The sequence below is a fragment of the Equus quagga genome, chromosome 15 (assembly GCF_021613505.1).
Source record: "Equus quagga isolate Etosha38 chromosome 15, UCLA_HA_Equagga_1.0, whole genome shotgun sequence".
NCBI classification, from domain to species: domain Eukaryota; kingdom Metazoa; phylum Chordata; class Mammalia; order Perissodactyla; family Equidae; genus Equus; species Equus quagga.
Window position 1 is genome coordinate 25,823,208 of NC_060281.1, and position 27,612 is coordinate 25,850,819.

The following is a 27,612-nucleotide window of genomic DNA, read 5'->3' on the forward strand; positions in this document are numbered from 1 at the left end:
TCTAGACCAAGTATGTCTGACAAAATGAAGCTGAGATGAAGAAATAAGCTGAGATGAGAGATGGAGACATCTTGGTGGTGGCCAGGTGTGTGGTGCTACATGCCCAGTGCCACATGCATCCCTGGCCTGCTTCAGTTTGATTGGATGAGCCATTAAACTCTCATTTTGCCCAAGCCCAATCCCTTGGAACCAAAATTCCTGACACCCATGTAACTTCTTGCTAATTTACATAAGCCCTCCTATTCACGTAAAAACTCTGTCAAATCTCATTCCTCATTCATTAACATTAAGTCCTTTTAAAATTATGGGTACACCAATCATGATCATTTAGTCTTTTTATAACAGGAAGCATTTTTGAGCATCTACTATGTGCCAGTAATCAAAGAACACAGTGATGACTAAGTCTTACAATGAACACAATTAAAATACGTGCCTTAGTAAAACACACTGCAAGCTGTAGCGGAGGAAGACATTTCCTCTACCCACTCTGGGTTCTTCTGGCCAGAGAACGAATTAAATTCACATGAGACAGAATAACAGGAGAAAATTAAACAAAGCTTTATAACACGTATACATGGGAGAGGCTCAGGCAACCTGAGCAACTTGCCAAAATGGCCGAAACCACCACTTAAATATCATCTTCAGCTAAAGACAAAGGATGATGTTAGGGGTTGGGGGGGGTCAGTTACAGGAGGTTACCAGACAAGTACAGTAAACAAGGATCAGGTTATTATGCAAATTTAAGTCCTTGCCTTCTGCACTGATAAGACTTTCTAGAGAAAAGGTCATCCGGCCTTCCTGGTACAGAGAGGGAGACACCCTTACAGATGGAGATTTCCTTTACGATGTAAATGTTTCTTAACAAAGGGTAAGTAAACACTGCTTTTCAGAGTTTCTTTCCTGTCTGCAGTTTTTTTTTTAAAAGTAACCAGCCCAAAATATTCCTCATGCCGAAGAGACATATCTTGAGGTGGCCAATTCCAGTCCCCCACAAAGTCATGGACATTTGGATCAGAAGTAGTGAAACCGTGACTTAAATCTCATTTGATCCTACCAAAATCCTGCAAGGAAGCTCAGAGAGGGACAGTAATTATTCCAAGCTTCTAGAGCTAATAAATAATGGAACCAAAACTTGAACCTAGTTACTACTAAGTCAGACTTGTTTTAGTTTTCCAGTGTTGCTTAAACAGAAAATGAAGACTTTCGGATGCTTATAATTTAAAAAGAAAACTCCTAATTCTCTTTCCATCAAATTCCAATTTCCTATCCAGTTGAGGTCTGACGTATGGAAGGTTACTGAATGTTAACAGCTAAGCAGAAACAAAATTAGGTCACCAGGCAACGCAGAGAAACCATGCTGTCCAGTCAGCAGTGTTTTTTCCCCCTCAAGGGTCCCTCCCTTGTGCGCAAGGCATCTTGGTAGTTGTAGTCTTGGGACATAGAGCCCCGTGGCTGGGGCGCTGACTCACTGGGACCCAATCAGCAGAGAGCTCTCCGCGCAGCGATTGGCTGGGAGTCAGCGGCCGCCCGCCCCGCGGCGCCGTGGCCTGGTGGCTATTCCCTGCAGCCCCCAGTCGGCGGAGTGTGGGTGCTCGCTGCGTTCCAGGCAGCCGTCCGAGATCCTGCAGTGCGGCCATGGCAGACCCGCAGCCCGCGTCCAGCGGCCTCACCGACGAGGCCGCCCTCAGCTGCTGCTCCGACCCAGACCCCAGCACCAAGGTGGGTGCAGAACCGAATTCTCTCGGTTCTCTCGGTTCCCGGGAGGGAGCAGATCCCCGGACTCAGCCGGGTCCGGCCCGAGCTGGATTCGAACCCCATCCGGCCGCCGCTCCCGCTCCGCCGGCCTTGGGAGTTGGGAGGGAAGAGTGCTGATGGTGTCTGGTGGGGGATCCATGAGAAGAGCCATTTGTTCGGGTTGTTTCAAAGACTGCGACCCCACTTGCATTAACTTGTGTATTTGGGGACGGTAACTGGAGGCCACGGCTAAGCCAGGGTCAGATAGTTTGTCAGCGGTGTGCGTGTTCCCCAGGTCAATAGCCATGGCCGATAAGAAGAGCACTTTCAGAACTCCCAGTCCAGGTTCCAAGGTCCCTATCCACGCTGGCCCCTCCCGGCCGGGATCATTTTTCTGTAACTGCCCTGGCTCCAGGCTCAACTGCTCCAAACTAATTTGATCGCTCCGAGTTTAACCGCGCCCAGAATTTCGCTTTGGCCTGGCTTTTACGGTTCCTCACGGCCACACTTGTGCCCTCCCTGTGCCTGCTGGCCCCCAGGAGAGAGGACAGAATCACGGAGCTTAGGGAATCTGAGGGAATCTTAGAAATTCCTTCACCGACCCTCTCATTGCAGCTGAGACCCAGTAAGAGGAACGACTTGTTGCCTAGGATGGCGCTCATCCCTCCAGCTTGCTTAACCTGTCTCTACTAAGAGTCAGTGTAACTCACTCAGGTGTGGTGCCTCCGTGCTTTGTCAAGATGAGACGCCGCGGCTGCTGGGGTGGGAGTCGGCGGCGGGGGGCGGGGGAGGGGGTCCTTCTAGTGTTCGCATCAGTGTCAGAAAACGCCTTTGTACTTATTCATTAGACTGGGGAATTTCTGAATTCTTTGAAGATTGAATATGTGCTTTATGTAGACCTCTAGAGAGGTCGATGACTTTGACCCGTGCTTTCGCTTTGCCTTCCGGGTGTAGACTCAGACGCCTCTAATTGCTAAAGCCTTTGACTAGCGCCTGCTTCTCAGCTTAGGAGAATGTTAGTCACTGCAAAGTTGAGAGAATAAATAAATAAATATATGTTTCCTCTCACACTCATCTCACTTATATACCCTCTAATAGTAATACCTAGTTATTTCACATAAGTTGAGTCATTCAGTATAAATTAATTTCCCAGATTACTGGGGATTTTATGTACTGGGCAATTAAAAAAAAAAGATTTGGGGGCTGGCCTCATGGCCGAGTGGTTAAGTTCATGTGCTCTGCCTCGGGAGCCTGTGGTTCCCTGGTTTGGATCCTGGGAGCAGACCTACACACCGCTCATCAGGCCATGCTGTGGCAGCATCCCACATAGAAGAACTAGAATGACTTACAACTAGGTACTGGGGCTTTGGGGGGGAAAAAAAGGAAAATTGGCAACAGATGTTAGCTCAGGGCCAATCTTCCTTGCCAAAATAAAAAACAAGTGAAAAAAAGATTTCAGGGAGATCTTTATAAAATATATTAAATACCCTTCCTTGCATTTTTAATTTACACTCCACAGTCTAAATTTCTCTTAGTGATTTGGAGTAATTATTTTTTGAGATCAGTAATTTTTGGCCCTTAAAATACCATGTAGGGGACATAAAATGGAATATGTGATAGCAGCTGGTATATAGTGAGTGTTCCAGGCCCTGGGTGGTGGTTTTAAGTACATCACTTAATTTAATCCTCACAACAACCCTATGAGGAAGGCATCATTATTATCTCCGTTTTACAGATAGGGAGACTCCAGCACAGAGGTGTTGAGTAACTTGCTTAGGGAGGACCCACACGCCCAGCCTCCATTCTATTCTTCTTTTGGAGTACTGACTCCAGTAGGAATTTTGGAACTTGATGGGAAGGAAAGTAAAAAACCTAAATGAATTAAATTAAATACATATAGCTGATCACCTGCTATATGTAAAGAACGTGGTATGTTTGGAGGATACTGGCCTGAATAAGATGAGATCCCCTCACCAAACATACATCAACTCTAACATAAGGTGGAACTGGGATTAATGTGCTATTGAAATTACAAAGCAGTCTGGGAGCACAGGAGGTAGACGTTTTGGAAGGTGGCGTCTGTGGTTTAGTGTATGCACAGGGTATTTGGAGTCTGAAGACTTGCTTTTGAATCCCTGCTTCTATCATTGGGTGTAGTGATCTTAGCAGGGCACTTGGGCTGAGTTTGTAAAAGAAGCATAAAGAGAGGTGTTATGAGGATAACATTGTATCCATGTTTTCTAAACTATGAAAAGTGATACAATTCAAGGTTGTATTTCACCTGTGGGGATCAGGGAGTACATCAAGCAGAAGGTGGGGGTGGGACTACGCCTTGAAAGATGGGTGGGATTGCACAGTAGTACATGGGAGATGGAGGTACATGGGAGGGCAGTGTAGGTGGGGGAACTATCTGAGACAAAATGTGGTGAGATGGCAGGAAGATGCAGTGCGGGGCACGTTCTGCAGAGGCGAGTCATGTGTTTTTGGTTGAAGTTCAGGTTATTTAAGCAGTGGAGCAGTACTGGAGAAGACTGGAATGGTCGGCTGGAGCCACATCATGGAAGGAGCTTTGAATGGCACATCTGAGGAAGCTGGATTTTATATAGGTAGTGGGGAACCACTCAGAGTTTCGAAGCATTCTGTAGAGTAGGTTGGAGGGATCCAAGCCTGGAGGTGATGAGGACACCTAAAAGGCTCTTCCAGAGGGGGAGATAAGTGATGAGGGCCTGGTTTGGAAAGGAGAGAGCAGTGGTGGTAGACAGTCAACTTGCTTGTTGATCATTTCACATCTTTGTCTGAAAGGCAGACCAAAGAAGGTATGGCTGCGCCACATCCTGGGCAGTCTTACTTGGCTAACTTTCTTCATAAGGCCAAATGCTTCTTTTCCCAAGTGGCGATCTCCTGAAATTCATTCTTTTTACTATCTCTATCAGTGTCATTTGAAACAATAATTTGGAGTCCTGTCCCATCTGAGTGATAGGTGATGGGGTCAGGGAAAACTTTCAGGATTGGTGACACTTAAGCTGAGTTTTACCAAATAGAAAGAGGGTAGCCAGGTAGAGTTGGGTGCAGGGGTAGGAAAGAATGGAAAGGAGGAAGGAAGAAGGACAATGGCCAGATGGATGGATGACTGTTCTAGGCAGACACAATCATAAAATATATATAAAAGCACAGTGACATCGAGAAATGATGCAGGGACCTACAAGTAATACAGTGAGACTGAAGTTATAGGCAGTGAGAGTCGAAGGAAAGGTACACAAATAATCATTGGGATGCTCGGAGAAAATATGAGCACTCCTGTTATGTTCATTTGTTTTTCTCACCCTGTAAAGATTTCTGTTTGGTAAATTTATTTTAGAATATATGTTTTATTAATATATTTGTGTATATAATTAAAATAAATGTACATTTATTGGGGGTGCATGCTCTTTTTTTTCTTTTTTTTAACTGATAAGTGTATGAAATCAAAAACGTTTGAAATGACCAGTTAGGGGAATGGTGACAAAAGACCAAGTTAGAGAAGTATGCAGCAAGCACATGTGCTTGCTTTTGGGACTTTCTCCTAAAAGCTCTGAGGCATCACTGAAGGATTGATTTTTAACCCAGAAATGACATGGTTGGGTTTTCATTATAGGAAAATCACTCTGGATTGCATTTGGGTAAGCCTGCAAGAAGCAGAGATACCAGAGAGGCTGTGACGATTGTCCAGGCAGGAAGTAGTGAGGACATGAGCCAAGGTAGTGATCATTAGAAAGGAAAGGAGAAAGACTCCAGCGAGATTTAAGCATTCATGTTGATAGGACACTTGGATTAGATCACAGAGGAATGGAGAGGGAGGAGTCCAGGAAGACCCCAGCTGTCTGACTGGGGCTAACAAGGGATTCTAGAGGCATTCTCTGTTGGGAATATACGAATATAGGAAGGAGTGTTTCTGTGGGCTGGAATGAATTTGATATTTTGACCCTGGTGGAAATGATGAGTAGGCTGATGGAGATGTAAGTCCAGAGCTGAGGTTAGAGGTATGGGCTGGGGAATGCAGATTTGGGAATGAAAAGCAATATTTGGTAGTGTGAACTCTGGATGTATTTTATACTAGTAACAGTAAGAACAATAATAAGCGAAGTAGCTTGCTCTGGGCTGGGCACTATGCTAAGCACTTTCAAGCTTTATCCCATTTATTTTTCAACTCAACCTTAGGAGCTGAGAACTATAATTATCCCTATTTTAAATATATGAAAACTGAGGTTCAAGAAAAGTGGTGATTTACTCAAGGTAACAGTGGTAGAACCAACATTTGAACCATATTGCCTCTGAAGGATTATGTCTCTCACACTTGTGTGTTTTTTCTCCCTTTGCATAAGATTTGAAAGGCCTCATGGTACTGAGGGCTTCTTGAGTTTTCCTGTGTCTCTTATCTGTTGTAAGAATAGACTGGCAGATGTGTTTACTAATATGACAGGTAACTTTTAAATTTAAAAGATTTTCCTGGGGGCTGGCCCCATGGCATAGTGGTTAAGTTTGATGTGCTCTGCTTCAGTAGCCCAGGTTTGCAGGTTTGGATCCTGGGCACAGACCTACACCACTTGTCAGCCATGCTGTGGCAGCGGCCCACATATAAAGTGGAGGAAGACTGGCACAGATGTTAGCTCAGGGTGAATCTTCCTCAAGCAAAAAGAGGAAGATTGGCAACAGATGTTAGCTCAGGGCGAATCTTCCTCAGCAAAAAAAACCAAACAAACAACTTTTTGTTTCTTAGCTGTTTCTATCTCCCTTTTCTGTAGGGTACGTATACTTGAAGTATGTTGTTGAGTGTTGAGTTACAGAGTAGAAAGGAAAGAAGCACGTGAAACCAACTTAGATAAGATAGAGTAAATGTAAAGGGAGTGGCTGAATTATTTTCAAGAATAATTTGTCACTTTCTGACATAGGTTGAGTCAGGGGAGTAATTCTAGAAGGAGGAAGATAGCAAAGAAAGAAAAGTCACGCCATATTGTACATAAACTACATGCTCCAACTGTCATATAGTAAAACAATCTTGTTCCCCTCAGATATGCGTGTATTTCCAAAAGGATCTTTTACTGAAGGCAGTTGGGATTTTAAAAAGTCAAGAAAAAGCAAAACTTCCTCCGTTTTTGTTTTATAGGAGATATAACGTCTAGGGGTAAAGCATTAAGCCCTTTGCCCTCTGGTGAGAATCTGACCTTTGGTTAACTCTAGCTCTGTTTCCCAGGAAACAATCAAAACTGGTGTTTGTTACTTGGCAGTATTGCTTATGGTGAAATAACTTGATTGTTCAATGGCATCTGGAGAGGGAGAACTATAAATACCCAAGGGGAAGCTACAGCTTTGGGCTCCCCTCAATGCCATAATCTTGTAACTGTCCCTCGTGGAGATTCTGGAAGCCATGCCTATGGAGTTGCTAATAGAGAGATTGGCTCCTGTGGTACCCAGAGCTTCTACACCAGGGGGAGTCCCACTCCTGCCCAGCATGGATCTTCTCCCTTCACCCAAGCTGTCTAGACTCCTTGAAGGACTCAGAGGAACGCCTCACGCAGCTCTGTTGGCGAGCGCTGTTTCCTGACTGTTAGCCTGCCAGCCTATGGTTGTCTTCTGAGTCTGGACCTTCAGTTGAGCCTTAAGACTCCCTGCTGGGGATGATGCAACACCTTTGAAAATTCACTGGGAGAGTTGATAGGCTCCAAAGGGAGTTGGCCACACTGTTATTAAGGCCAAAACACACACTTTAGGCCAAAGAAATTTTAAAATTTCTGAAAATTTGGCTAATGCAAGTTTGAAACTTCTCTTTTCTGAAGACTGAAGGTGACAGAGGCAAGAGAGATTTCAATTTTGAGCAAGATAAAAGATATTTCACAAAGCTCCTTAGTAACAGTTCTAGAGAAATGAGTGTCTTCATTACTAGAAAGAGAATTTGAGAGGTGGAAACCCAAAGTCAAGCTACTTTTTTGCCATTGTTCTGGCTTTTTGACGATATTTGATTGATTCTGAAAGCAGATATATAGTAACCAAACATATCCTGTTGTTGGAGGCAATTGTATAAAATCCATTTGGGGACTAACTCTGGGAAGATGGAGTGCACATGCTTTTCCCTATTCCCCCTGCTAAATACAGCTAGAAACTCTAGACATTATATATAAAGCAAACGTGGATGACTCTGAAAAGTGGAGAGAAGGAAAATTGGCTAGGGACCTTGAGACCCTAGGAACAACATGGTGGTGAGTTTCCTGGGTTTTCTTTTTGTCTCAGATAGCCCAGACTTGGAGCTAAAGAAGCTAGCAACCTGGAAATGCCAGTGGATGCAGACAAAGCCCATTGAAAGTCTGCCCTCTCTAGCACAGGACCAGGAAATAGGTAGTATTTCCTGACAAAACAGAAAACTTTTAGACAATAGTTGCTCTACTATACCAAACACCACAGAAAAACCTGGCCACAGCCCCACCTATGCCAGCGAAATCTGAGTGGAGAGCCTAATCTTCCACCCAACAGGCTATCGTGAGGTGCCCAGCTTCCCCCTGCCAGGGTGGTATCAGAGAAGGCTGAGTAGGGGGCCAGGACTTCAATCTTGCCAGGCAGTAACAAGCTTCCCCTCTTGCTGTATCAGTGGAGAAACATGGGAAACCTGAAATTCCACCCCAACCCAGCAATAGAAATATTTTGAGCTAACTATAAATGGGAGAGAGTAAAGGTATGTAAAGAGAGGTAAGGTTTTACACTTCACACCAGCTGATAAAATGATGACACCAAGTGACTGTGATAAGTTACTTATATATAATGGAATACCTACAGCAACCACTAAAAACAGCTATACAAAGAGTACATGCAAAAATACTATAGAGAAGTCAAAATGGAAGTATAAAAAAATGTTCCAGTGACCCACAAGAAGGCGAAGAATAAGAGAAAAAACAGAAATAAATAAAATGGCCAACATAAACCCTAGTATTTCAATAATTACACCAATTAAGACAGAAATTGGCAAAATGGATTTAAAAACATGCCCCGACTTACCTATATATGAATTGATGGATGTTAAACTTACTGTGGTAACCATTTCACAACATATGTAAGTCAAGTCATTATGCTGTATACCTAAAACTTATATAGTACTGTATGTCAATTATATCTCAATAAAACTGAAAAAAAAAATGCCCCAACCATATGAAACTCACTTCAAATATAATGACAGAGGCAAGTGCTTTTAAAAGTAAAAGGATAGAAAAGTATATATTATGCAAATATTAATCAAAAGAAAGCAGGAGTGGCTATACAGGCATATCTTGGAGATACTGCGGGTTTGGTTCCAGTCCACCACAATAAAGCAAATATCGCGATAAAGTGAGTCACATGAATTATTTGGTTTCCCATTGCATATAAAAGTTATGTGTACACTATACTGTAGTCTGTTAAGTGTGCAGTAGCATTATGTCTAAAAAAAAGGTATATACTTTTATTGAAAAATATTTTATTGCTAAAAAATGCTAACCATTATCTGAGCCTTCAGCAAGTGGTAATCTTTGCTGGTGGAGGGTTTTGTAAAAAATGCAATATCTGTAGAGCACAATAAAGCAAAACGCAGTAGAGTGAGGTATGCCTGTATCCTCATATCAAAGTAGATGCTAGAGCAAAGAAAATTATCATAGATAGAGAAGTATGTTATATAATGATAAAAGGGTCAGTTAACCAAGAAGACGTAGCAGTCCTAAATGTGTGTGCACCAAATAACATAGCTGCAAAAATACGTGAAGCAAGGGGCCAGCCTGGTGGCACAGCGGTGAAGTTCATGCGTTCCTCTTTGGTGGCTCGGGGTTTGCTGGTTCAGATCCCGAGTGCAGATCTACGCACCACTTGGCAAGCCATGCTGTGGCAGGCGTCCCACATATAAAAAAAAAGTAGAGGAAGATGGGCATGGATGTTAGCTCAGGGCCAGTCTTCCTCAGCAAAAAGAGGAGGATTGGTGGCAGATGTTCGCTCAGGGCTAATTTTCCTCAAAAATATATATATATATATGAAGCAAAAACTGATACAATGGAAAGGTGGAATAGACTAATCCACAGGTATAGTTGGAGACTTCAGTACTCCTCTCTCAACAATTGATAGAGCTAGACAGAAAATTAGCAGAGATATAGACAAATTCAGCAACACTATCAACAAGTAAGATCTAATCAACACTTACAGAACATGCCAGCCGGTAAGAACAGAATACACTTTTTTCCCCAGTGCCCACAGAACATATACCAAGAGAGACCATGTCGTGGGCCCTAAAACCAACTTCAACAAATTTAAAATAATTGAAATCGTACAGAGTATGTTCTCCGACCACAATAGAATCAAGATTTCTGCTACTAGACATCAGTAGCAGAAACATAGCAGGAAAATCTCCAAACACGAGGAAACTAAATAACACATTTCTAAATAATCCATGGATCAAGAGGAAGTCTCAAGAAATTTTAAAAAATACATCGAATGAACATGAAAAAAGAATCTCAGCTAAGACAGTGCATGCATTAGAAAAGAGGAGAAGTCTCAGATCAGTGATTTAAGTTTCCTCCGCAGGAACCTAGAAAAAGAAGTGCAAAATAACCCAAAGGAAGCAGAGGGTAGGCAATAATAAAGAGCAGATATCAATGAAATTGAAAAAAAAAATAGAGAAAATCAATGAAACAGAGTTGGTTCTTTGAAAAAACCAATAAGGTTGACAGACTTGTAGCAAGACTGACAAAAAAAGAGAAAAGACACAAATTACCAATTTTGGGAATGAAAAAGGGGATACCACTATAGACTCTTCAGAGATCAGAAAGATAAGGGAATACTAAAAAAACCTCCATGTAAATAAATTTGACAGGAAGTGAACCAATTCCTTGAAAAACACAAAGTACTGTAACTTAGCCAATATGAAATAAATAATTTGAATAGCTCCATAACATAAGGAAATCGAGTTCATACTTAATAATCTTCCAAAAAAGATGTCTCCTGGCCTAGATGATTTCACTGGAGAATTCTTCCAAACAGAAGAATTAACAGCAATTCTACAGAATTCCTTCAAAAAAATTGAAGAAGAGAGAATATTTCCCATTTTATAAAGCTGGTATTACCCTAATACCAAAACCAGATGAAGACACTACAAAAAAAGAAAACTACAGACCAGTGTCCTTCGTGAATATAGATGTAAAAATCCTTGACAAAATGTTAGCAAATAGACTTCGGCAATATATAAAAAAAATTACATACCATGACCAAGTGGAGTTTATTCCGGGTACGCTAGGCTGGTTCAGTATTCAAAAATCAGTCAAAGTAGTTCACTGCTCAGGAGGCTGAAGAAGAAAAATCACATGATCATATTAATTGATGCAGAAAAAGCATTTGACAAAATTGTACACCATTCATGATTAAAACATTTTTTTCTTCAGAACCAATAAGAATGGGGGAATTTCTTCAACTTGATAAAGAGCATCTCTAAACAGCTTACAGCTAACATACTTAGTGGTGATGCTTTCTCCCTAATTTTGGGGAACAAGGCAAGGGTGTCTTTTCTCACCATTCTTATTCAACATAGTGCTGGAAGTTCTAGCCAGTGGAGGAAGGCAAAAAAAGGAAATAAAAGTCATACAGATTGGAAAGAAGAACTAAAACTCCCTTTTTACAGATAACATTATTGTCTACGTAGGAAATCCTAAGGAACCTACAAAAAAACTCCTGTAGAACTAATAAGTGAGTTCAGCAAGGTCGCAGGATACAAGATAAACATAACAAAAATCAACTGTATTTCTATATACTAGCAAAGAACAAATGAGCACCAAGATGAAAAATACAATACCATTTACAATTGCTCAACAAAATTGAATACTTAGGTATAAATCTTAAACATGTACAGGACTTGTATGCTGAAAATTACAGTGCTGATAAAAGAAATCACGGAAGATCTAAGTAAATGTAGAGACATACCATGTTCATGATTGGAAGACAAACCATAGTAAAGATGTCAATTCTCCACAAATTGATATACATGTGTAACACAATCCCTATCAAAGCCTTTTTTAGATATAGGCAAGATTATCCTAAAATTTATATTGAAGGCAAAGAAACTAGAATAACTCACTTTTGAAAAGAGTAAAGTGGAAGGAATCCGTCTACCTGATTTTAAGACTTACTCTATAGCTATAGTAATCACTACTCTTGGTATTGGCTGAGAGAGAGACACAGACCAGTGAACAGAATAGAGAACCCAGAAATAGACCCACACAAATATGCCCAAGGTATTTTTGACAAAGATACAATAGCAGTTCAGTGAAGAAGGGATAGCCTTTTCACGAAATGGCACTGGAGCAATTGGACATCCATAGGTAAAAAATGAAGCTTTACCTAGGTTTCACATCGTATACAAAAAAATCCGTTTAGAGGGGATCAAAAGGACCTTGACCCTTTGGTTCACGTCCCTGCCCCACCTTTATAGTTTTGTCAGGATTGTATTGTAGGCACAGAGGACATGCACTAGAAACATCCTTGATTGTACCTTTAAAGGTTTTTCATAGTAGTTTTGAGTTAATTAAATTTGGAGAATGACCCCCAAAAGCCTAATTATTTCTATTATTCTTCCTTTTTATAACGCAAAGGAGCGAATCTTTGTTACCTAGCACCCATCCCAGAAAAGCCAAAGATAGTTTAGGCTTACAAGACATCTCACTTTTCTTTTTTTATGACTTCTTTCATTTTTTTGTGTGTATGTGTGAGGAAGATTGGCCTGAAGCTAACACCTATTGCCAATCTTCCTCTTTTATTTTTGTCTCCCCAAACCCCCAGTACATAGTTGTATATCCTGGTTGTAAATCCTTTTAGTTCTTCTGTGTGGAATGCTGCCACGGCATGGCTTGACGAGCGGTGTGTGGGTCCATGCCCAGGATTCGAGCTGGTAAACCCTGGGCCACCAGAGCAGAATGTGTTTAATCATTCAGCCACAGGGCTGGCCCCAAGACATCTCACTTTTATTGTTCCGAATTTAGAGCATGATAAGGGAAAGACAAAGTTAAGAATTGTTTGATAAGACAAGGCATGAATGTGTCTTAACTTTTAAACACAAGATATATTTATTTTAAACAATATTTTAGAACCATAGCAATAAACAGTAATTTTTAGGAACTTTTTTTAAAAAAGGGACTTTTTCTTAAGATCGTTCATGTGTTTACCAGAGTTAGATGATTTTGGTGATAAAAAGAAAACTGTTAGCATTGAACAATTTGATCGTTTTGTAAAAAGCAAGTCCTCCTTTTTTTTTAGGTCGTCCAAATAACACTTTTGCAGCAAAGGAGTTATAAGCCTATTTTTTATGAATAAATGCACTAAAATTGAACATACCTTTAATTTTTTTGCCATGTCTAGACTTTTCTTTTCTAAAGATTAAAAATGGTATCAGAGATTATATTACCTCTATACCTTTACTTGGAAATAATCAGTCTGCTCATCATATTGAGTCATCTCAGTCAGAAAAATGGTCTATCTTTACAACTTTTCTTTCTTTTCCCACTATCTTTTTCCAGCTTCATTGATGTATAATTGACATAAAACATTGTGTAAGTTAAGGGTGTGTGACGTGGTGGTTTAATATGTGTATATATTGTGAAATGACTACCACAATAAGGTTAGTTAATGCGTCTGTTAGTTGCCTTTTCTGTGTGTATGTGGTGACAACTTTAAGACCTACTCTCTTAGCAGCTCTCAAGTATACAATACAGTATTGTTAACTACGTATGGACTTTTTAAAGTTGATTTTAATATTATTTTATATGTATTTAGATAGCTATAATACATAGCTATGTGAATAGATAAACTTAAAGACTTTAACATTACTTTTAAGATGCAATTAATCTTAATAGTATATTAAATAAAACAAGTATACATATATGTATTCTTTTTAAACTTATACTTGTGTGTCTGTCTCCATGCCATTTAATAGACTTCCAAAGCAGCATTTTAAGTGTCTTCATAATATTCTATTAAGGCTGTGTCATAAATTATCTAACTCTTCCTTCACTGTTGGAGGCAGTTAAGCCAAGGTGGTTAAAAAAACTGACTTTGGAACCAAACTGCTTGGGCTGGAGTTTTTTCTCTACCACTTACTCTCTTAGCAGTAGAATAAGGATGGTAATAATACATATCTTATAGGGTTGTTGTGAAGATTATATGAGTTAGTTTCTATAAGTCACTTAGAATGGTATCTGGCACATAGTTATTGTGTAAGTGTTGTGATGAATGTCTTTGTATACAAATCTTTGTCAGAGTTTCTGATTATTTCCTGAGATAGATTTTTATAAGGAGAACATCTTGGTCAGAGTATGAACTCTTAGACTCTTGAGATCCAAATTGCTTTCCAGGAAGATTGTAGGATAGGGATGGGCTAGGCATGGGATAGGCAGGGTTGCTGAACTTGTTTTACAATACTTGGCACAGTATCTACAGGAAAAAATAATTCTGTGCCTAAGGTACATGGATTTGACTGTAGCCTTTATAGACCACAAAAGTAATAATAAAGTCCTTTGTAGTCTAGAAATACTAATGCTGGTACTAGAAAGATGTTGAAGAGATGAAACACAACTGTGACCAATGTATCATTGGTGGAATGGTAAACTGGGTCATTATAGAACAGATTTTAAAAGGTAGTTTTTAGATTTTATACCTTTTCTTTCTTTCTTTTTTTTTTTTTTTTAACTGCGGAAGAGACCAGTAACGTTGGATGCAGCTTGATTGGAAAGAAAAATCTAGTGAAAGTTCATGTACTCACTCAGCAAGTATTTATTGGGTACCTACTCTGCAGGTTCTGTTCCGAGATATATCAGTGAACAGAACAAACAGCCCTGCCCTTCTGGGGCTTGTGTTCTAATGGGGGAAGAAAACAATGAAAGATAAATATAGTAAATAGCATATTAAAAGGTGACAGGTGCTTTGGAAAAAGAACATGAAAAAATGAGATAAGGTAAGGGGATTGGAGTGGAGAGTTACAATTTTAAATAAAGTGGTCAGGTAAGGCCTCTTTGAGTGGATGACATTGAGCAAAGAGTTAAAAAAAGATTAGGAGAAGTAGCTCTGGGGAAAGAGCATTATTCCAGCAGAGGAGCTGTTGGTGCAAAGGTCCTAAACTGGAACACGGCAAAGTTCAGTGAACTATTCTGAAGACGGCAGTGAAGCAGAGTGAGGGGGTGGGAGGAGAGGTCAGGGGGGCGACAGGGGCCAGTCCTAGTGGGCCACCGTGAGGACTTTGCATTTCACTCAGAGTGGAATGGGGAGCCTTCTCAGGGGCTTTTGAGCAGAAGAGTGACGTGATCTGAATTAACTTTTTAAAGGACCTCTGGGAATAGATTGTAGGGGGCGAAGGGAGAGAGAGGGCTACCAGCCAGCCTGGGTGGGAGGTAGAGCTAGCGGGGGTGGGGGGGGGGGGCCGAGAGAAGTATAGAGGCGAAGAATTTAGAGAAATTAGCTGGGGGCTGTGTGTCCAGGAAAGGAGAGCTTTGCTGATAGAATTGGCAACTAATAGCTTAATGGTGAAGGAGGAGACTAAAAAACTCATTAAAAAAGTAAAAAACAGGAGTTCCAGGGACAATCTCAATCTAGGAACAAGTAGAACTAAATGCACCAGGAGCTCCTGTATTACATCGTAAGACAATGATTGATTTTTATAGAAACGTCCTTGAATCATCAAAATAAGGTTAAATTCTGTACATTTTTAAGGCAGATAAGTAGATGGCTGATGTTTTCTTTACGCAGTAGTATTTAACATTTTCAGATAGTTTTAGTCATTTGAAAAACCTGTGCGTAGATTGCAACCTACCTCACCAAAATTATGGACTTCCATTGAGATGTGTTAGTTTTCTATTGCTAGTAAGTGGCCTAAAACAACACAAATTTATTACTTGATGGTTTTGTAGGTTAGAAGTCTGACATGGGTCTCACTGGGCTGAAACAAGGTATTGACAGGGCTGCATTCCTTACTGGAGGCCCTGGGGGAAAGTCTGCTTCCAAACCCATTCAGGTTATTGGTTGAATTCAGTTCCTTTCAGTTGTAGGACAGAGGTCCCAGTTTCTTTGCTGGCTGTCATTCCTTGCTCATGCGACCCTACATTTCCAAGCCAGCAGTGGCACATTGACTCCTTCTCACTCTTGGAATCCCTCTGACTGCCTCTCGGCCACACCTCTCTTCTGCCTTCTTTTCTCATCTCTCTCTGTCTCTCGGCCTTCCTCTTCTGCTTTTAACATCTCACGTGATTACATTGAACCCACCTGGATAATCTTCCATTTTAATGTTAGTAAGTTAGTAAGCTGATTAGCAACCTTAGTTTCATTTGCAGAGTTCTTCACAGCAGTATCTAGTGTTTGATAGAATAAGCAGGAACATCTTTAGAATTTAGTCCTTGCCTGCAACTCCTTCCAGGGACCTTAATGCACTGGTTACGCACCAAGTCGGTGTGAGGAGGGCAGCTGTCACCCATGAGGCCTGCCAGCTCCAGCTTTTCTAATCCCCTATGGTGGGGCCTGAAAGATCACGTGTAGGATTTTGGCCTGGAGCCGCCTCCTCAAGCAAATACTGTAACTGACAGAGAAGCAGCAGCCACTTGTCTTAGCCGGGAGAAGGGAATATTTGCTGTTTTTGTAGTGTTCTTGTATACGTAGTGCCTTGAAACCCATGCTTTGTCTTAATCTGCTTAACCAAGAATGTGAAGTGGAATTTTATTTTGATCTCACTTCATTGCAGTCAGAGAGACTGTGTAGCAGTTATTTTCAACAGGAGAAAACCAAAGCCAGTTGTCAGAGCCATGCTGGAGCCTGGATGTCAGGAGCTGCTCTTCTCCTTTTCAGCTGCTTGCTGAAACCATGACCTTTGGAAGTGTAGCACTTGACTGAGAAAAGCAATCCAAATATTCTAGAAACATGTAACTTCAGAGCCAGTTGCCGTATGTGTGATTATAAGCTGTGAAGGAAGAATTAAGTTATTATATTCATTAAGATCAGTTTATTAAGATAAGGTAGTTTTTAGGCTAGTTTTGTTTTAAATAGAATGTTAATGCTTAAAATAAGTACATTTTGATTACTTAAAAGTTTAGCAAAATAGAAAAATATCATATCCTAGTGATGCTGATTGAATAAAATATATTTGTATTTTATATGATGTGATTTATAGGGGAGAGATGTCTGTGTGGCTGCCAAGAGAGAGTTCAGAATTTTCAGGCCTGTTGTGTCAAGTCCATGGATATAACAAGAATAAAAATCTGTTAGGAAGCACAGATTTAGTTAAGACTCATGATCTGAAAGGTACCTATGGGAGAAGGAGACCTGAACTTAGAATCAGAGGGCTAGGGCAATTAATTTAATCACCCTGATGGTTTTTCTCATCTATGAAATGGGGATATTAATGCCTGTAGATAGTAATGCCTCACAGTTGTACCTAATGGGGTCAAAGCTCTAGACAATGTATTATTATTAATGCTAATAATAATCTTCTCTCCATGAATTAAAGTACTGTCTACCTTTTTATCAATCAAGTCAAACCTTCTGTTTCCTGATTTGTAAATTGGACAGTTTCACAATGGTGTTAGAGACAGTAACTTTTTACTCTTTTGGTTATTTAGGAACCTAGAATCTAGTGAGTAACTCCTTGCTTACCAATAAATTGTTCTGGAAGGGCGTTTATGCATTCGTTCAACGAATTTTACAGTGACTGACCTCTTTATTTGTAATGTCATTGTCTAGTTTAGTCACCCGAAAGCAGATGGGAGAAAAGAGTTGGAATGCAAGCAGTTTATTTGGGAGGTAGTGAAAGAAAGCTCCTGGGAGCGGGGAAGGGAGGCAATAAAAAGTGTGTAAGACTGGATTACCAGTGGGGGCAACTCGGCTTCAGTCCTGCTGGGAAGCTTCTAAGGGGCTGTGTGGAACATGCCTCAGAATTGTCTCACCAAGGGTCAAGGAAGCCAGGTTTTTTATCCACTGTTGGTTGACGGTCATTCCTGGGGTCTACACTCTCTGGCACTTTGGACATGCCCCACACAGGGATCTGCTCTTGTGACCAGAAAACACCCTTGGGGAGAGAGCCGTGGGAAATTGTAGGTGCTGAGGATGAGAACTGTTTCCAGGTGGTTTCAATGGTAGGCTGAGGGGACAAAGTTGCTTTCTTCTTAAACTTTGTGTTACAGTGGCGGACTCTTTGTATCTTGTTACAGAAATAACAATTAATGTTGGTAACAAATGGTAAAAGTTGTTTAATACATACTGTTTGTCCTTAGGATTTTCTGTTACAGCAGACCATGCTGCGCATTAAGGATCCTAAGAAGTCACTGGATTTTTATACTAGAATTCTTGGAATGACGTAAGTAAACTATTTATTGGCACTTGTAATGTTTAAATACATAGCTTTGCAAATATAGGGAATGTTTTCAGATCCATTTTATATGGATTAAAGTTCGCTTCAAAAGTCACAAAAGTCCTTTTGGCCAGGAGTCTGAGATTAGGCTTGACTAGCTTCTGTCAAGTTCCTCTCCTCTGACGTTGGTCTTAGCAGTATCTTTCTGAATGCCATGTCTGACCAGGCAAGGGAAACAAAAGAAAACGTAAACAAATGGGACTACATCAAACTAAAAAGTTTCTGCACATCAAAGGAAATCATCAACAAAACGAAAAGACAACCTAACAATTGGGAGAAGATATTTACAAATCATATATCTGATAAGGGGTTAATATCCAAACTATATAAAGAACTCATACAACTCAACAACAACAACAAAAAACTCCATTAAAAAATGGGCAGAGGATCTAAACAGACATTTTTCCAAAGAAGACATACAGATGGCCACCAAGCACATGAAAAGATGTTCAACATCACTAATTATTAGGGAAATGCAAATCAAAACCACAATGAGATACTGCCTCACACCTGTCAGAATGGCTGTAATTAACAAGACAAGAAATAATAAGTGTTGGAGAGGATGTGGAGGAAAGGGAACCCTTATACACTGCTGGTGGGAATGTAAACTGGTACAGCCACTATGGAAAATGGTATGGAGAGTCCTCAAAAAATTAAACATAGATACAGCTAGGATATACAATCATGCACTGAGGGGCTGTGTGGAAGAAAAAAGAAAAAGAGGAAGATTGGCAGCAGATGTTAGCTAGATGTTAGGGCAAATCCTTCTCTGCAAAAAAATTTACAAATAGAAATACTACATGATCCAGCTATTCCACTTCTGGGTATTTATCCAAAGAACATGAAAATACTAATTTGAAAAGATATATGCACCCCTATATTCATTGCAGCATTATTCACAATAGCCAAGACTTGGAAACAACCTAAGTGTCTGTCAATGGATGAATGGATAAAGAAGATGTGGTTGTATATTTACAATGGAATATTACTCAGGCATAAAATAGATGAGATCATGCTATTTGCAACAACATAGATGGACCTTGAGGGTATTGTGCTAAGTGAAATAAGTCAGATGGAGAAATCCAAATACCATATGATTTCACTCATGTGGTAGGTAAACAACAACAAGCAAACAGAGATACAGAGAATAGATTGGTGGTTAACAGAGGGAGAGGAGAGGGCAAAAGGGGTAAAGGGGCACATTTGTATGGTGACGGATGGCAACTAGACTTTTGGTGGTGAACACAATGTAGTCTATACAGAAGTCAAAATATAGTACTGTGCACTGAAATTTATATGTTTTAAGCCAATATTACCTCAATAAAAAAAGAAAAAATTCCTCTCCTCTATCTCAACCGGTCTCACTGGGCAACAAGACATCAGTACTTGCATTTTCTCTAACTCCCTTCTCTTCCAGAGCTGCCAGTTAAATCCTTAATGTGTCCAGACCCTTTTGATGTTATGGCCACTTTTAGCCTTTGTTTATTTTTCTTGATTTGTTTCCCTAAATAGCATGAGATCTTTTTGTTTGTTTTTGGTAATATAGATACAAAAAGAATGCAATTTAATTTAATTTACTGCCTAGATAACCTCCATTGACAGTGAGAGAAAAATTTAAGTAATACAGTATGTCTATATTTAGAAAATCTAACGAATTGAGAAAAATACAAAATGAAAAGTGATAGCCTCCCTCTCCCAATCTTTTTCCCTAAAGACAACCATTGTTAACAGTTTCTTGTAATTCTTCCCAGAAAAAGTAGTTTTGCTTATATCTATGGCATATTTAAAGGACAGAAGGAAAACAAATTGATTGAACCCTTGTTATTTGCCCGGGACTTTACATGGTGTTTCATTCGGTCTTCACAGTAGGCATATGAGGTAGCTTATATCCCCATTTTACAGATGAGGGAAGAAAACAAAGCTCAAAAACATCAAGTTACTGGCCCCGAATCCCACAGTGGGCATGTGGCAGAGCTGGAACTGAATCCAGGTCTGATTGACGCCAGCATTGACCTTCTTTTCAAAGAGCCCCCAAAGAGGGTGCAGCTTGACGTTATACTGAAAGAGATGCTCGGCTGAGGAAGGCATGTCACAGCAGGTGCGCGCGCCAGTTCCCATCCGACTGGGCTGCAAGGCCTGTGCAGTCTGTGTTGGTAGGTGCAGGCATAGTTTTCTGTGACTGGAGTATTTGAGGTGTTTGGTACTTTATTGTAACCATGTTAGAGTCAATCTTGTTTGTGATAAGTAATGCATAGATCTTACTGGGCCAAGGCATATTACACAGCAGTGATAATTAAAAGATTCGGACTGAACTCTAGAAACTTCCATTTACTATGCTTCAACCATTTCCTCTTAATGATTATGAGTGCGGTCATCTTTGAGCATTTAATCGTCAAAGATCTAACGAAAATTGTATTGTATGCTTCCTCGTTCTACCCTACTTCTTACAAAATAATCTTATACTCTTTAAACTCACTTTATAGGCCATAACATCACTTATCTTTCTTAAAACCTCAAGATTAGTAATGCACTCTTTCTCTCATATCAGTCGCTCCTTTTCCACTGGCTTCTTCCCCTCAACCTACAAAAAAGCTTGAGTCTTCTCTATTCTAGGATAGTTCTTGTCCTCTGCTCCTACCCTCCTTCCCGTCATCACCCACCCTCTATGTGGGGAGACCATGCTTGCTATTTCACTTGTTCACTTCTCTTTCTCTGCCACTCCAGGGCAGTCCAACTTCTGCCCCAAGCTGCTGAAATTGCCCTCACAGAAACTTACCGTATCTAGTGACCTCAGTCTTAATCCTGTTTGACCTTTTTGCCGTATTTGATGCTGTTAACCACTTTCTTTTGACATTCATGTCTTCTGTGATATTAATCTATTCTTCCTTCCCTCTTACCATCTATCCTCAATTTCTTTTCCTAGGAGTTTGGCATAGTAAAAACTCAATAAATTTATTTAACTGAATGCCATATATCTAAAAGAACAATAAGGTAATACATTATATTTTTCACTAAATATAAAATTTTCTTTTGAAGATACTTCTGCCATTTATGAACAAGTACTATAATTCCAGCTAAATTTCATTATATTTAGAGAATTGGTGAGTTATAAAAATTTGCTTTTTTAAAAAGTTTTATTTCACTGATATTTACAGATGAGTAAGTTTTTTAATGAGATTTTTTCATTGCTTTCCCCCTGCTTTTCTTATTAAAATAGCCTCACTACATAAGCTGTCATTCTTAGTAGAACTTGAATATTGTCACATTGATTTTAGTATGATTCAACCTTTCCTGTTATTAATTGATTCATACTTCTTCTTGTTTGATTTCAGGCTACTCCAAAAATTAGATTTTCCCACTATGAAATTTTCACTCTTTTTCCTGGCTTATGAGGATAAAAATGACATCCCAAAAGATAAAGATGAAAAAGTAGCATGGGTATTCTCCAGAAAAGCTACACTTGAATTGACACAGTAAGTTATCAGTTTTTATCTTTTTATATATTCTGCATTTTTTTAAAGCTCGTTTTTTAAAGCTTTTTTCCTTTACCTTCCAGCTTCATTCAAACCACGTCCGCCTAATCACTTTGCATTTGTAACAAATATGTTTGTTTTTTTAATGGATCTTTTGGTCTTTGTATTGTTCTTGGCATGGGTAGGGCAAGTGAGATCATTTGCCTTTTAGACAGAGAATATAAGACTGAAATGGCAAGATATTTGCCAAACTGTAGCTAATGAATGCTTAGGTACTACAACCAAGGTCTTCATAATTTCAACATTTAAAAGAGTTGAAATAGGGATTGCCCTTTCTTTTTTATTCTTTATGTTGTTCCTGTGAGCTCCTTAACAACTAACAAAAGAGCATTTATTTCAGGGTGTGTGATTGCAAACAGCTCTGGAATCAGACAGACCTAAATCTGCGTCTTGGCTCTGATGATAGCTCTGGGACCCTGAACAAGTTCTGTCACCTCCTTAAGTGGCAGTCTCATTTATAAAATGGAGACTCAAAACTAGCCCATGGAGCTGTTTTGAGAATTTAATGAACTATCAAGTACTTAGCACAGTAAATGATAGTTGCTATTATCATTATTGTTCTCAGCCAGATGCCTGGTTTTACTGTCTCCTTAGTCTATTTAAAATCATCCTTTGCCGGTTTGCCCTTTCTATTGTTGAAAACTTTATACAGTAGCAGAGATTACACCAAGTATATTAAGTAGCATATATACATGGTAAGATTTCAAAGACAGATTGTTGCAACTTTCTTTCAGAATAGCTGTTCAACAGGTCACTTGTAATTATGTTTTCCCGCCTTTTGTAGCAATTGGGGCACTGAAGATGATGAGACTCAGAGTTACCACAGTGGCAATTCAGACCCTCGAGGATTTGGTATGTTTGCCTATTTGTATGTAATGTTTATAGATTTGTGTGATTTTGCATTGTGTACTTATTTATGATTTTAATAAATCTAAAACATTAAGTATAATCAACTTATTAGGAGTGTGGTTATTTTCTTAACAGATTGAACTATATGTGAGCAAATATTGGGCTTATTTTAAATAATTTATAATTCAGAGCAACTAATTAATTTATTTTACCCAGCCAGTTAGACTTAGATTCTTGTTCTTTAATATACAGTATTACAGGTTTTGAACCTTACTTAATTCAGTCTGTTTTTGGGTGCTTTATGTTTTGAGATAAACTGGTTTTGGAAGCCACTTGTGGCACACGGAGACCCTGTTATAATTATTTATGATTATTTCTTCCTTCTCTCTGCCGTATTTTGGGGGTCACCTAAGGTCACATTGGAATTGCTGTTCCTGATGTACGCGGTGCTTGTAAAAGATTTGAAGAACTGGGAGTCAAATTTGTGAAGAAACCCGATGATGGTGAGTCTGCTCCTTGTTTTCTTCAGGCTTGTCTTTAGCTACATCACATTTATAAGCAAGTAACTTTGAAGACGTCTACTTCAACCAGCTTAAGGAAAGAAGGGAAATTCCTGGAAGAATACCTGGGTCTCTTAGGAAACTGAAAGACAGCAACTAGGTGGCTTCACTAGGGACTAGACACAGGGTCTGGAGAGCCATCTAGGCTCCCTCCCACCCTTCAAGTCTACCACTTCCTCTCATTGGCCACCAGCTTTCACTGTCTCAGGGATAGCTAGTCACCCAAACATCAGTTCTTTAAAGTCTATTTTATCTGCTATTAATATAACTACACCCAAACTCTTCAGTTAATAATTGCCTAATATTTTTTTTCATCCTTTTACAACCTTTGCATGTCCTTATGTTTTAGGTACGTCTCTTAAAGTAGTATATATCTAGATTTTGTTGGATTTATGTGTATTACAATTATTTTACTTAGATCTGCTTCTGCTGTCATAATTTATTTCAGTTTCCATTTGAAACATTTCACTGTTTCATTTTAATCCTTTCTTTTCTTTTTTTTTTCATTGAAAACATTTGATAACCAAATATCCTCCTCAGTAAGAAAAGAACTTGCTCCCCTTTGCTCTCATCATGTTACTATGACCCAGACTGGGATGTTATTGATTTATTTTTCCTTTTTCTTTGGCCTTGGCTTTTTTTTTTTAAAGGTAATAAATAGATCAAGGTATTTGGTCACCTTTGGTCCATATATCTCTTGCAGCATCTTTTGGATTTTTCTGTCCTTTTATTAAGTACCTCAACCAAAACTGTTTCCACAGGGTCTGAGAGGCAGGGCTTCTAGGCTTTGGATGCTGAGAACCATGCCTTTATATGTGGATGACAGTTTGGAGAACATAAAATCTTAGATTTATGTTTCTTCAGTCTTGAAAATACAACTCCATTGTCCTATTTTATTTCCCACCCATTGTTGCTGTTGAAAAATTTCCCGTCTGATTCTTGTTCCTTTGTATATTGTCTTCTGTTTTGTTCTGGAAACGTTTTATATTTGTTATTTCTTTGTCCTTGCCTTCTTTCAGGGTTTTTCCCGAACTGGCATACATTTAATTAGCTAGTTTTTTCTCAGATGTATCCGTTCTGATAGTCATCTTTTGTGTTTTCATCTATTGTGTTATTAATTTCAGCTATTAGAATTTTGATCCCTAATTTTTGTTTGTTTCCTTTAGTATTTTCTTGTTCCTGTTTCATAGTGGTTATATTTCATATTCTTCATCACTTTTATATTTTTTACTAGTTCTTGGTGATTGGTTTAATATTTGTTCTTATGTTTGAATCTGTAGTTCATTGTTTGTTTTATGTTATGTTCCTAAATTTTTCGTTATTTTGGTCTCAGAGGGTTTTTTTCACTGCACCTATTAGCTGTTTCCATCCATCAGGCAATGTGAATGGGGAGAAGGCCAGGCCTCAGTCCTTAACGACCCTGATGATCTCAGGAAGGTGGATTGGGTAGAGATGTCAAGGCACCTGAAAATGAGAGTTAGACACTTCGCATTCTGCAGAGCAGCTCTTCAGGTCAAATCTTCCCCTTTGTCCCTCAGGAAGAAGCAGTGTTAGTAGGAGACACTTCTGAGATTGTCATGCCCTGACCCTGGCTGTGTGGGAAGTGAGGGCTGGGGGAGATCAGTTGGTTCCCACCTGTTTTTCTCAGTTCCTCACAGGCACAAGGCTTCTGCACTGCCCTTATTTACTCTGAGGACATCTGAACCAGTAGTTTGAACCCCGCCCCGCAGTGTGTGTGTGGGGGGGTAGGTGCTGATGCCCAAGGCACTAGAGGAGCCAGAGCCAAACTAACAAAACTTCTGTTTATTCTCCCACAGCCATGATGGAATGCCTTTGGGTCCAGGCCAAAATTCCACATAGGCCAGGTTAAAACAGTTACCTGTCTCAGCCCCACTTTCCTCTCCCCAGCCATCACCCCAGGGGTTTCTTACTTTTTTTTTTTTTTTTTTTCCCATTTTCCATCTGTGTTCTTTTGGGGTTGATCTTGGGGAAAGGAGCCAGAGATAGGAGTCAAACTAATTCAGCATCTTGGTCCCAAAATAAATTTCTGAGCTCACATTTTTCCATTTAAGCAAGCAGCGCTACTGCTAGGCCTACTCACCTCTCAATCCCAGTTATGAATTCCTGGGCAAAAGACTTGGATTGGCACAGCTCGGGTTATGTAGAATAGTGTTTAAAGGGTTCATATGACCCAAGCATCTGGGTCTTTTGGCTGTGTGAGTAAGCCATACTACCTGCTCCTGTGAGCACCTCCCTGTTTTCTTTTTTCTCTTTAAAATAATGTCTGTGACTACGTAACTGGTAGCATGAAGTGATATAGTGCAGGTGAAGTGAATACCTGCTACCTAGAAGATGCAGTCAGTCCCACAGTCTGTTTCAGGAGAGTTGGTCTCCAGCTCTGTTCAGAAGATAAAATGTTAGTCATTCTGAAAAATATGCATTTGGGCAACACTGATAATAAAATTGTTTAAAGTTAAAACTATAAACAAAATAATTTACTTCATTAAAATGCAAATTTGAATCAATAAAAAACATTTTAAATTTTTAAGTTTTTTAAAAGGCTTTTCAATAATGAAAATCATTTTATTTTATAGGTAAAATGAAAGGCCTGGCATTTATTCAAGATCCTGATGGCTACTGGATTGAGATTTTGAATCCTAACAGCATGATAACTATTACTTAGTTCTGTGAGAATACTGTTTTGAGATTTCAGTGAAGACATTGTGGGAGGTAAAAAAGGACACAGTGGGATTCAAGATATTCAGATAACAGAAGCATCTGGGATTGGTGGATCTTTGTCCCAATTCAAATTATTTTTAAGTCCATTTCCCTTTCCCATTTCAGCTATGTTTTTCACCTAACTGTTCAGTCATTCTAGTTTTAAAGTAGTGCTTTGTCTTATGTCCTTGAATGTAGTTGTATAACTTTACTTTTTTAGGTAATAATTAGAACAGTTCCCTTCAGAAAATGCATTTGCCCTCTATGTCCTAAATATGATTTCTCTACAAGTCTGCCTTTGAATCATCATTTTTTTAAAAAAACATTTAAAATGTTTTTGTTGTAGTTACCTTCTGGGGTTTCACTTCCTCAGAAATAACTTTTCACAATAGAAAGTAAAGAACACTGAACAAAAATGAAATTTCATGTGTACTTCAAATAGTATAAAGTGTTTATTTTACAAAAGAGAAGGTACTCTTGGGAGCAATTCAGAATCATGCTGACAAAGATGCTGACAGAAAAACTAATTTCTTCTTATTTACAAAGTACTTTCGACATTCAAGGACTAACCTGTTTTGGTATGGGGAGGAGGATGGGAATACTGGGTATGCAGACACTAGAGTAGGCTGTCACATACTTTATCTCATTTAATCCTCCCAACTATCCTATGAGAAAGAAAGCAGGCTAGACATGTAAAATAACTTTAATGAATTAAAGGCAATATAAATAGGCTCAAGCACTCAAGATCTCATCATCATTTTTAGTATTTAAACTGTACCTAAAGATCAACACGTCACAACACCTCCTTCACTAGTCGCCTGTTGTGAAAACCTTCAGTGAGTTTGAGCATCGTCCTCTCGGCTGTCGCGCCTGAGTACCACTGAGCGAAGCAGTGGAGGAAGTCTGTAGCACCCAACTGTGCTGGGGATGCCTGGCTGTTCCCGCACGAGTGGTGCTTGTTATTTGCGAAGAGCTCCTACCCCAAGGCCTTCCAGGTGCCAGTGATCATTTAGGATAAATTATGTTCAGTGATAACCTACATTGGTTATCAGACATCAGCTCAGTGGTCTTCCCTGCCACGATTGACGTTTGATTGGTTTTAAAAAATCCAAACTGGTTTTGAAAATCTCTTATGGCCCAGAGAATAAGAACATCCAGTTTGTGGTTCAACTACATTTAGATTTTCTGTAGACTCTAGTGGAAGACCTTTGGGTAGGCCCTGCCACCCGTGCGTACACTGCTAGAAGCACTTTACGTTTCCTTTTTGGATGGAATGGATTCATGTGAGCAATTCAAACAAATAGCACTACTTACAGACTGAAATAAAATAAAGTTTTAAATAAGACTATGTTTAATTTGTAAACTTCCATCCAGTATGTTCTTTCTTAAAAACAAATAAGGCTGCCCTCAGGGAGTACTGCAAGGATTTGAAGGGGCTTGCAGGCCCATTCTGAACTGGAAATAGTTGGAATTCTGTGCACCCTGCAAAGCAGATAATTTCTATGGATAAGGAAGTATGGGAAAGGTGAGAAGAAAAAAGTAAATAAGGAATAAAGGTTTGTGATAGAAAAAGTGCAGAGAAGACCAGATATCCAAAGGTGAGTTGTGGGAACCAATGAAGACCAATTTCACATGTTGGGTACTAGAATTATCAAATGGGAGGGTTATTAGATTCATAAATTCAGTCACTTAAACCTTTTCTCCATGCAAAGAAGCCTTTTCTTCTTGCTAAGTAAAATTTGCCACAGGACAGCCCTTGCTTATTCCTTAAATTCATTCCTTTAGTCATTGGAAAACTACATAT

At 39.5% G+C, this 27,612-nt stretch overlaps 1 protein-coding gene across 1 annotated transcript; it reads left to right on the forward strand.

Annotated features, from left to right (window-relative positions):
- Positions 1-1,562: 1,562 nt before the first annotated feature.
- On the forward strand, positions 1,563-27,153 carry GLO1 (glyoxalase I). The gene is made up of 6 exons (XM_046640668.1): positions 1,563-1,719; positions 18,012-18,094; positions 21,481-21,621; positions 22,466-22,533; positions 22,944-23,033; positions 25,685-27,153. The coding sequence occupies exons 1-6, from the start codon at positions 1,636-1,638 to the stop codon at positions 25,771-25,773; spliced, it is 555 nt and encodes a 184-aa protein (XP_046496624.1). The 5' UTR covers positions 1,563-1,635; the 3' UTR covers positions 25,774-27,153.
- The last annotated feature ends 459 nt before the right edge of the window (positions 27,154-27,612 follow it).